This window comes from Stegostoma tigrinum, chromosome 5 (genome assembly GCF_030684315.1).
Source record: "Stegostoma tigrinum isolate sSteTig4 chromosome 5, sSteTig4.hap1, whole genome shotgun sequence".
NCBI classification, from domain to species: Eukaryota; Metazoa; Chordata; class Chondrichthyes; order Orectolobiformes; family Stegostomatidae; genus Stegostoma; species Stegostoma tigrinum.
Window position 1 is genome coordinate 121,154,920 of NC_081358.1, and position 12,575 is coordinate 121,167,494.

At 37.7% G+C, this 12,575-nt stretch overlaps 1 protein-coding gene across 2 annotated transcripts in view; it reads right to left on the bottom strand.

Moving 5' to 3' along the window:
• The window catches only part of LOC125451670 (intermembrane lipid transfer protein VPS13B-like), a 907,633-nt gene that overhangs the window by 239,183 nt on the left and 655,875 nt on the right, over positions 1-12,575 (bottom strand). For both annotated transcript variants that reach the window (XM_048529130.2, XM_048529131.1), the window contains exon 31: positions 2,503-2,706. In XM_048529130.2, the coding sequence (XP_048385087.1) occupies positions 2,503-2,706 (204 nt within the window). The remainder of the gene's footprint in view (positions 1-2,502; positions 2,707-12,575) is intronic.

A 12,575-nucleotide genomic window follows, 5' to 3' on the forward strand; every position in this document is an offset into this window, starting at 1 on the left:
TGCAAGTTATGACTGTCGCCTTTGGAGTTAATAATTGGAAAATACAATGACAGTAATTCGGCATTTGTTTTATCTGGTAATATATTTCCTCTGTAGAAGTCACTGAACTAGCACTGGAATCCATCTTCTAATCTCTTCTAAAAGTTAAACAGTGGGTGATGAGTGGAAAGCACCTTCTAACCCTGCTGTTTGATCATCTATCCTTCAGACAAGACCACCTGTGGTTTGTTTCTTCAAACTATAGGTTCTGGAGTATAAACAATTACAGAAAGCTTACAGTTTACTCCGAAATAACATTTATGGATAAACTTCAATTTGATGGCATTTCGTAAGTGATACTGATGAGTGCTAAAATGAAAATGGGCTTAAAAGACCTTTCTCTAAGTATACACATTTTATTTTCTGGTTCTTTCCTGGGCTTGCCCCAGCCTAACAGAAAATGTTGAGTGCTGAAAAAGTAAATATACATAATTCACTTTACAATGTAACTTTAATGACCACATCTGCTGCAATTTGAAACAATGAGAGTAATACAGCTTCTAGTATTTGCAGTCCGTGTCAAGGAAACATTTAAGTTCAGGTCACAGGTGACTGCGTGTGAGTGGAAGAGACTAATGTTGATCCCCAAACAGGAGTTAATAATTCCCAAATCCTGTGGCACAATCTTGCAAAAGATGACCATGAAGAACTGCAAATATTTCATTTACAATTAAATGAATCTACAAAGTCTGTTTGGAATTCAAAGAAAGGAAAATGTGTCAGCTTCTGACTTCAACTGATAGATAGATAGATTCTGATTTTGTAGAGGTGCTCAAAATTTTCAGGAGTTTTAATAAGACGACGGTAGATACAGACCATCTATTTCCACAAGCAAGAGGCTTAACTACTAAAGAACACACATTTAAGTGAACTCAGAAAGAGATGTGGACAAGCTTTCTTGCTGCAAAAAGTTCTTTGGATCTGGAATGCACTGAGTGACAGCATGTTGAAAATGGATACTCTAGAAACTATTAAAAGGGAATGGATGTATATTTTAAAAGAAAAGAATATGTAGGGTTACAGAGAAAGCTGGGGAATGGAACTAAATAATCATTATTTCGGAGAACTAGAAGAGATAAGATGGGTCAAAAGACTTCCTACTTTGCTGTGATAACGTACCAAATCTAAAATAAATTCATATACATTTCGGGACAGAAGGTTTCACTTCATCCATGAAATGCTGTGAAGAGCAGATCTAATTTTAGAGCTCCAAACTTAACCAGTGTAAGCACTGAAGTAGAAAATGTTTCTCTGTATTAAAAAAAAGTTTGAATCTAGTAAAAATGTGTGTTTATCTTCTATACAGGACTTGTGTACTGTACCATATCACAAGCTATTGGCTGCATTTATTTTCAGGTGCTTTGTTAAGTGCCATCAGATTAAAGGCATGTGCAATTCAAATTTAACACTTTGCAAAATAAATGATCTTTCTTCTCCACTATTGCAATTTAATATATTTGAAACTTGAGTTTTAAGCATTAGTTTTAGCTACCTGGTATGTACATAACTTTTTACAGCACTAACAACGGTGAAATTCCAAATTTTTTGTTCTTTAAGGAAGCAGATGTATTGGAATCCATTGTATGGTTACTCACTTGAGATAATGTAGTAATTCATGTTTAAAATACTAAATAGTCGAGTGGAAAATCAGGTCGAACAAACAACATCTATAATTAAATATGATCAGCCAGAGGTTTTCAGGCGTAGACAAAACTATGTTGAGCTTGCTTAGCATACCCTGACATTATTTTGAATTTCCAGAGTTGTGTTTTGCTTTAATAATGCTGACCAACGAGCATTTTCTCTTAGCAGTGGGTTAGATAAAAATGATGGAAGCTTGTCCTGAGGCAAATGGCTCATAGACTACACAAGGAATTCCTTCTAAACATCCCAATTAATTTGTTTATTTAAAGATAAATGGAAACATATTTTAAATTGCATTCATAAAGAGGAAAATGTGCAGAACTATGGATAAAAATTGGACGAAATAAATTATTCTGTAGAAGAGCTGATGCAGATTCAAAGGCCTTCTTCTGTGTTGTGATAGAAGCTGAATAAAACCGTGAAATATCCACTTTCTCCCACCAAAGTAATCTTCCTCTGAGTGAAACAAATGATACCATTGTTTGTAATTGTACTTGGCAGGTGGCTAACTGTTGTCACATTTGCCTTCAGAATTGCTTGAAGTAGCTAATGCCGCCAATAGCTTTCATGGTGCTGCGGTAGTCTCTCTACATCTGAGAGAGAAGGTCCAGGTTCAAGTCTCATCTGTTCTACAGTTGCGTCATACTATTTTTGAACAGGTAAATTTAACACAAAGTAATAAATGGAATTTGAGGGACCTCTTGCAGCAATGGTAACAATCCTATATCTGAACCAGAAAGCCTGGGTTTAAGTCCCACTAATTCAGAGGTGTGTATTAATACCTCTGACCGGATTGAGTACAAAAATGACCTCAGTTACCTGTTGGACATGTTCCATTCCAGGGCTGGATTCTGGTAATTCCTTTCACTCTCTGGGCAAAGGCCTCCTTTACCAACGTCCTTCTCAGGTTTCAGCTGATCCCACAAGGCAGTCCCAATAGTTATGGACTGTAGGTCGATTTGGTATTGTCTATCCTCAACTTCTGATCCAGGGTCTCGTAGTATTCCTAAATTCAGAGCTCTCCTGTGAGGACACAAGGCAGAGTGTGTTACATATTTGTTCAATTTTCCTCATGGTGCTTAAATAAAAGAAGTACGTTCCTAGATTCTACATTCATAAATATAACCCATATTAAATACCTAAATGAATATGATTTGACCAGTTAATGAACAGCACATATATTTATCTAAAGAAAAGTAGTTTAAGATGTGTACTCTAAATATCTAGTATTATTTCATGCATTTTAAACCATTATGATTTGATGCTTAACATCACTAGTGGCTCCAATTCACAACACACATGAAAAACATTTTGTTTATGAAATACAAATCCATAAATGTTTCAAGATGCGTTTAATATTTTAGAAACTAAGAATGCTTCAATTATTTCCTCAGGTCATCCCATTTCAAGGATAATGTACTTTATTCTCCAACAAGGTTACGGTATGTTTCAGCATTAAAAAATGGTAAACAGAAAAATTGTTGTGTGTCAGTTAGGCACTTACATTGTTTTATAATTAAATTAACTTCATCTTCAATAGACTGAAGAGAAATTTAATTGAAAAAAGATTAATCTAAGTAAACTGACCTACCAATTGTTGTGATAATATAACTAGTTGTTTTGATGATTAATTTGCATTGTATCCAAATCCTCCATCTATACAAAGCAATAAAATATGTTTGAACTTTCTCTTTCATTTGTAAAATTCTAGCTAATTTCTGTGGTTTACCAAAGCAAAACCCATCTTCCTAAATATATATATCATATATGCACATGGGGAATGGATTCAAAATGTCTGTAAGAATAACATTGTTGCATTGTTATTACATGCAAGACTACTACAGTGAAAATAACCTGGATCAATGCTATTTAATGAGTTTGTGTAATTACAGATAAACAGACAGACTGATTGTTGAAGGAATTTTTCTTCTGGAAGACAGAAAAAATGGAAGTGGCTTTGGGAGTAAACTACACAATAATGAAGTCCTGCAGGCACTGGCTTCAGGATTCTTAGTTTTCACCCCTTAAGTCAATCATCTAGATGAAAGTTTGTGGAACTGCCCATAGATTTGCAGATAAAACTTGAGATTGTAACTAGAGATTGCATTGAGGTTGTAAAGATGCGTCACAAGGTAACAACACCACTAGCAGATCTAGGCATGGTGAGAAAAGCAAGTGACATTCAATAAAAATATATCAGTGTAGGACCTGCACCATGTGTGCATTCACCATGCAGGGTCAGGCTGGTGGGCACGAAAGACTCACAATCTGGATACTATCATGTGTGAATCTTTTAAAGGCTCACAACACATGCAAAAACAATACAGTACCTGATGAAATATAACCAAAATAACAAAAAAATGCTATCCATATACAAGGTGAGTTAGACATCATTTAAAAATATGTATTAAGTTTATTTCCCCTTCAAACAGTGGGTGATGCTGAGGCCCAAGGGAAAAGAATTCAAAGAGATCAAAGAAAAGTTCTTAAATGCAGCAGATTTAGAATGTAAAATTCTAATTCGAGACACCTTTTTTTCAGTTATCCGTAATGGAACTCTGTCAAGTGCATGCTTAACTATTAGCATCTCCCACCCGCACCTCAAAGAAGTGCCCAGTAAAATAACTTTGAATAATTTACATGTCACGAGTGGAATTACATCGAGCAAATTGCGGGCTATTACCAAGCCTACTGAATGAGCCTCCCAAATGACATCACCTTTAAAGTCCTTTCAGGAGCTGGGCTAACAGACTCATCTGTAGGATAAGTATAACTCATTCCATTATCCCATCAGAACTTTTAAAAACAATACTGATGTGCAGAAACGTTTTGCGTAAAAGGATGAATGCTATTTTGGTACATATAAACAGCGTAAGTGAAAAGTGCATTAAAAATGCCAAGGCATTGTGTGGGTGACCATCAGTTGATCTGTCCAAAACCTAACCTGGAAATCCTTGTCCAGCGACATTAGTCAGAGTATGAGGAGAACGAAACTTGCTAACATGCCAAACAGCAGGAGATGTATCTCTCTACGGCAAGATTTAATACATTTAGGACAGTATTGACAGCACTTATGAACAGGCTACTGTTATGTTAACTTGCTAAAATGCATTTTCACGTCTTAACTTTAAGCTGTTCATCCTTATTTTGAAAATTCTTCTGTGATCTTGTTCCCATTCCCAAATCCCAATAACTCTCTGCTTCTCCAATTCTTACAATCGAGTGAGCAATGATTCCTGGCCTCCGATAAGTTGCAAGTCCTGGTCTACAGTGATGACTCCCAGCCTGGCACAGCGGCCTCCTGGCTTCTCTACATTGCCTAACATCTTGTAACTGAAGAAGCTGAGCATAATAGATACTTTTGTACCTTAGGTCGGCACTCTAAATGGCAACTTATAAACTATTCACTATACTCATTGAGTATATGTGACAACAAAGGCTATTCTTTTCTCTATTCAGTGCATCTGCAATTTAATCACTCTATCAACGATGACCATTTATTCAGTTGCCAAGGAGTTAGCCGCTGGATTTTTTTTTACACCCCTTCATGGAAATTCAGCTTTCTTTGAGGAGCCCTTACTATAGCAACTTTGAAGATGCAATGCATGGTACCTGCTGAGGTAAAACTATTGCAATGGTCAACCAACATAAATGCCCAGAAGAGGAGCTGGATGAGCAAATAGTTGAAGCAGAAATAGGGTTGATGAAACAAGAAATATTTATTTCATTGTCGATTATGGGAGCTTAGAACATAGAACAATACAGCGCAGAACAGGCCCTTCGGCCCTCAATGTTGTGCCGGCCTGTGAACTAATCTAAGCCCATCCCCCTATACTATCCTTGCTGTGTACAAACTGACTGCCACATTTCTTCCAACAGTGGCTAACATTATACAAAAACCATATTGGCTATAAAGTGATTATGGATATAATAGTGATTTAGGATATAGGCTGTAAAGTGACTTTGCAGGGAGGCAATGGCCTAGTGGTACTATCACTGAACTGTTAATCCACCGATCTAGGTAATGTTCGGGAGACCCAGTTTTGAATCTTACTGTGGCTGATGGTGGAATTTGAATTCAACAAAATAAAACTGGCATTAAGAGTCAAATGATCACCATGAATCCATTGTTTATTGTTGGAAAAACCCATCTGGTTCACTAATGTTCTTCAGGGAAGGAAATTGCCATCCTTACCTGGTCTGGCCCACATGTGAGTCCAGATCTACTGTAATGTGGTTGATTCTTAACTGCCCTCTGGGGAATCAGGTCACAAAAGGTGATGTCTAAATCTAAGTCTTCTTATTCATTTGCATTATTTACCTTTAATTTGCTGAACTTTTGGACCTTACTCATATTCAAACCTTTCAAGTCAAAAGCAACTTTGAAAAGACAGAAGCTCATCGTTAAAATATATACTGGTGAAGACTTATTGAATAATTCATGACAAACTTGACCCATATAATTTCAGGAGCAAGGGAACATTTGGGCTGAAAGCTAAAAAAGCATCAACACCAGCATGTCTTCACAGAGCATGTTAAGTGTGAATTTTATTTTGCAAGATCTGGCTATGCATCTTTTCTTAACACTGCACAGTTTAATGTATAAAGTGTTTTCTTCTTTGTCCACATACATAAATTAACATTTAATCCAGACAGTGCAGAAATAATTAAATTTACAGTGTTAAGAGGATCCACTTGAGTTGATCTCAGGAAATGAGAAGGCTATTAATAATGCTCAAGAAGAAATTAAAATATTATTCTATTTCCCATCTAATATTCTACAGGTGTATTTATATAACAGATGGATCTATTTATAGAGAAGCACATAGCTTGGGTTTCACACTCACATATGGGTTTTGCAGCTCAGACACCGTGTAGATCAAAATCTTTGGGGAATAATTATGGTTAATTCCAACTTGTGCATATCTGAAACCAGCTGATCATTGGGTACTACACAATAACTTACTAGATCAGGAGTCTTGCAATCAGCCATTTACTCTGGTGCCTGAACAAAGGTAGCCTTATTCTAAATTGTTTAAATAATGGTTAGTTTTAAAAATTTGACCCTAAGCAACAACATTCACAAGATTTATTAGTTCTGTCTAGTGCAATTATCCAGCATAAGTATTTGACAAAGCAGTTATATATTTTAATTGCTCTTTAACCATACTTCTAGGTACTGCAGAAACAGCAACATCATTTTATCATTCCTTATGCATCATTTTATTATTATGACAACATTAACCTATAAAGAGTTTTCCAAGAAATGAACAGTAGATTTGAACTTTTAAAAGCAACAGCAGACTTTGTGGAGGTTATTTAAACTCTGACGTTTTATAATGGGACTGCACAGGAAAGGCTTGCATTCTAGCCTCTCAACCTTGGATAGTGTGAACACGCGGGGATAGTAATAGGAAGATGGAAAACAAGAGCGATTCCCTCCTGAGCCCATTAAATAGAAGGCAGACACAGTTGACTTATTTAAGAAAATATTTTCAAATAAACGGTATAAGAAGTTCAACACAGATAAATTTAAAATAGTGAATTTTGTTAGAAAGTGTAGGAAGGACACTTATTACTTAGAAAATGTAAGCCCAGGAGAGGTAGAAGAACAAAGGGAACTTGAAGCACAAAGACATTAATCATTAAAAGCAGCACTATAGATGAGCAAGGCTATAAAAAAGCCAAAGCAATAATTATGGTTTACTTTTACAGAGATCAGTCTAAAGGAGGAAAAGTTGTGTTCAATCTGTATCAAATCTTAGTTAGACAATTTACTGTATTGTCCTGCGTGTTGTGCAGGTCACAACATTATAGAAAGGATATAGAGGCACTGGAGCAAGTGCAAGGAAGATTTGTGTTGCTGATACCAGGCACGGGTAAATATATCAAGAAAGGATTGACAAGTTGGGTCTACTCCCTTTTGATGAAGGATGGTTTAGGAGTGATTTAATTGAAGTCTTTAAAAGTCTGAAAGATTTTGGTATGGCAAACACTAAAAGATCATTTCACAGTGGTTGGCACTACTGCCCTGTGCCAAGGACCTGGGTTCGATTCCAGTATTGGACGACTGTTGGTGTTTGCACATTCTCCTAGTGTCTGTGGGATTTTCCTCCAGGTGTTCTGGTTTCCTCCCAAAATCTAAAGATATGCAGATCAGATGGATTGGCCATTCTAAAATTGACTCAAAGCAACCAGGGATGTGCAAGTTAAGTGGGTTAGCGATAGTAAAGAAAAACCGCATGCGGGTTACAGGGGGGCTCTTTGGATGGTCGGTGCAGATAGGTGGGCCGAATGGCCCCTTTCTATACTGTAAGGATTCGATGATTCTTTGGGAAAGAGCAAGCCTAAAAGTCATTGACGTAAGATTATTGACAAGAAATCCGATAGGGAATTCAGAAAAAATACCGTTATCCAATGTGTGGCAACAACGTTGAGCTTGCCATCATGAAGAGTGGTTGAAATGACCAGTATAAGTAAATCTACAGATCTGGCTTTGAGGGAGAAGTGAATAAAAGGCAATGTTGATAGAATTAAGTTAGGACAAGGCTTAAGTGGAGCATAAATTCTGACATGGTGGACTGATTGAGCTGTTTCTATACTATGTATCCTTCAAAGCAGATACATATGTTGTTTTAACTACAGTATCAGAATATCAATTTTTACTGAAAGAGCAACTCTGCTGTTCTATGAGCTATGAATGTAGCTGCTGCCAGATTTCTTTATAAACTTGCGTATCTTGATTTTAAACTCTACATAAACTATTACAATTAGAGTTAACGACGATGGATGCAGGAAAATAAGTCCATTTTAAATATCACAAAGTAGTATTTAATATCTTTTTGGTCAATGTCATTTCTCAGAACGAAAGGGCTAACTTTTGGCTGGAGTTTGACAGCTTTTAGCTTGCTTTGTTAGACTGGCTTACATGCATCCAGGTTTTAAAAATGCTTTGCCCACAAAGTTGATGTGAATGTGACATGAATAGAAGAGCGTCAGAAACCCAAAGAGGGGGAGAGAGAGACAGAGACAGAGACAGAGTGGAGACAGGTAAAAAGGGCAATGACAGAAAGGGAAAGACAAATAGAAAAAAGAAAATAGAAAATTAGCATTGAACATTTTTTAGAATATCCTAAAATAATTCAGAACCTAAAGGAATAAGTCACCACGTTGTCACTTAATCAAGTACTTTGGACGTTAATCTGCAAAGGTAGTAACTTTGTTGGAATCACGGAGAAGCTACACACAATATTCTATTTCTACAAAGCTAATGGTCGTCACAACAGTGTGACTGATCTGGTCACTTGTAGTGAATCAGCATTCAGCAGGACAATTCACACTCAAACATCAAAGGCTGATTTGTGGCTTAATAATGGCGTCATTCATTCAGACACATTATTTCAACAAAATCTGGGCCCTCAAATCGATTTGATTTTTTAAAAAACATATATGAACAGCACTTAAAAATTATAAAATCATTTGGAGTTATCAGAAGTTTCTATTGCAGATAAAGCAAAACTTTAGAAGAAAATACTGCAGGCTACCCCCTCTCCTATATTAAAACCACTGAATTTGGCATGACCACAGTTCCGATTCAGAATACAGCCCTGTAATAATACCTTGATAAGTAAACTTTTCTCATCATTGTTATTAAAATCCTGTCACGTGAGGGCATGATGCATTTTCAATATGATAACCCATTTCTCCTTTTCGAAGCATCGCAAAGTGAAGTAAATAGAAGCAACCCAGTGCAGGCCAGTGTGGTCAGCTGGGCCAGACAAGCGTGACTGTGTGCCTCATTACTACACTGAGCAGAACATTTACTCGTTGCAGCCATTGGGAATTGAGGTCAATTTGATGAAAGGTCAGTTAACAAAAGCAACCTAACTTTAACCTCCTGACTGTTGGTGTAAGCAATTGGGTCACCTCAGTTCATACTTGTGTTGAAACCACTAGTCAGATAAAAAAATAACATTACGTTTACTTACAAATGGCAAACAATAGAGCTAATGAGGTGCAATTTTCCATCAACACACTTCAAAACAATAGTACATTTTCCCAAACTTAATTATGTCGTGTTTGCTGTTTATTTTCCTGGAAACACTTTAAATAATAGGAATATTCAACAATATTCCTGAGCCAACATTTAACTTGCAAACTAAAAATAAGCTAAAAACATAAGGAAAAAGTGCTGTGTAAATTCATTTCTATGCTTACTCATCAAGGTGAGAAATGACAATCAGAAATAATGCTTTGTGATTAGTGAATTTACAAACTTCAGCACAGTAGAGTGGACCTAAAGAGTTCATTCCAAATTATCCCAATTGAGTCTTTTAACCCTTATGATTTTTGCCATTCCTATCTGTTTGCTTAGGCATGACTTCCTATCTAACTGCTGTTCTTAATGTCACCTCAATCAAACATGAAAACCATCACTAAATTTTATGTACAAAATAGAAAGCAATTGCTCTGCAATAGTACAAATTATTTACAGAATAGAAAGAGGCTGTTTGATCCAACTGGTCAATGCCAGCATTAATGTTACACAGGTCTCTTCTCAACACTTTTCATCTAAACCCCACCAACTTATCTTTTCTTCCTTTTTTGTTTGATGCATCAATGCCTACACATGCTTTCTGACTGTCCAAAGCGCTGCCTATTGCCCCAAATTCCAGTTTCCTAGCTACTCTCTTTGCAGTATGTTCCCAATTAACTCAACTGTGTCACTCATGAAATCTAACATCAGCTTTGCAAATCCACTGTGGACCATCCAGGTTCTCTTGTTCACTCACACATTTGGCAGTATCATCAACTTGTACACCCTTTGTCCTGTGCTAAATGCAATTTGCTTCAAAAGCCACCACTGCATTGGTCTTCATGAAACCATCCTGATGCCCTTTATACACCAACTATTGTGCTTTTTCACATCTTAGACAATTTGAAAAGATTGTTATCCAGCAACTACGTTCCTTGCACATGGCACTCTCACCACCACCCCGCTAAACTGGCTGCTAATCAGCCCACAGAACAGACAGAACATTGGTCAAAGTCACATACAAAGATGACAAAGGCTCTCATGACCTACCTTTTACTACTCTTCAGTCAATCACTGATCCCATCATCTTCCAAAGATTTCCTCTGCAGTCCACAACTTGGACATTGTGGCTTTCTGATTTTTTAACTGTACATTTGAGGCAAGTAGTACATCATGGGTAAAACGCTTCTGTTTATCTGTTCATCCTAGCTGCACAATAGGATTCCACCCTTGGCCCCTTTTTCCTTTTCAGCATCTATCTGTTCCCCTTTTCCAACATTAACCACCAGATGCTACCTGTATATGGAAAGTCTGGGCGATCTATTTGCTCCACTAAGAAAAAGATTAATTCACTGCTTTCAAGTTAGCTGTCTGAGATCAACAGAAGGATAAGCTACAAATTACTCCAACTGAACGCTGCCAAAACTTTTTGGCAGCTGTTGCCACATTCATGCCTCTTTGTCCATCATTTTCTCCACCTCAACACTGAAAATCCAGCCCATGTCTTCATCAGCTCAGGCCTTATTGTCTCTAAAATATTCCTGCTACACCTGCCCCCACACCTCCTCCCTCACCCCCATCCCAGGCCCCAAGAAGACCTTCCACATCAAGCAGAGGTTCACTTGCACATCTGCCAATGTGGTATACTGCATCCGTTGTACCTGTTGTGGACTCCTCTACATTGGGGAAACCAAGCGCAGGCTTGGGGATCACTTTGCAGAACACCTTCACTCAGTTCGCGATAAACAACTGCACCTTCCAGTTATGAACCATTTCAACTCCCTTCCCCATTCCACAGTTGACATGTCTATCCTGGGCCTCCTGCAGTGCCACAACGATGCCACCCTGCAGCCCAATGGTATCAATGTGGATTTCACAAGCTTCAAAATCACCCCTCCCCCGACTGCATCCCAAAACCAGCCAAGCTCATCCCCACCTTTCTAACCTGTTCTTCCTCTCAGTTATCACCTCCTCCCACCTCAAGCCACACCTCCATTTCCCACCTACAAACCTCATCCCACCCCCTTGACCCGTCCGTCCTCCCCAGGCTGACCTATCCTCTCCCTACCTCCCCACCTGCACTCACCTCCACTGGCTCCAACCTTGCCTCTTTAATTTGTGTCTCCTCTCCACCTATCTTCTCATCTATCCATCTTCAATCCGCCTCGCCGTCTCTCCCTATTTATTTCAGAACCCTTTCCCCCTGCCCCATTTCTGATTAAGGGTCTAGGCCCAAAACGTCAGCTTTTCTGCTCTTAAGATGCTGCTTGGCCTGCTTTGTTCATCCAGCTCTACACTTTGTTGTCTCAGTCCACATCAACTACCTGTTTCACTCTTACACTACAAAAGTACTCCATTGGTTGTGAAGCACTTAAAGATGTCTTAAGAAACAGAAAGGCATTGTCCAAAGGCTTTTTTTGTCACTTCTCTGCCTGCCTTTAAAACTGTCTTAATAATTACCTTTAGACTATACCCTCAGTCTTCAATTATAGCTTCTCGGCTGCCCATCCCTCTCCCCATGCTGGCTGTAGTGAATATAAAGCACTCTGAGAGGTCTTCCTTGATCTGAGCAGCACTATACAACTGCAAGTCGCAGTTCTTAGATTGGTACATTACACTTTTATGGTCTTTAAATAAGAATGATCCAATCCTACTAAACAAAATTAAGATTTTTTTATATTGCTAATGTCCATCAAACCAAGTTAAATATTGCTATTTTTGACATTTTAATGTTTATTTTCATTATGAGGAGAAAAAGAAAGGATTATGTTTCATGCCTGGCATTGGTAATGAATTACCTTAAGCAGCCCTGTAAATGCACAGTATTGAAAAATTTTAACTACTGGTATACTTTTTG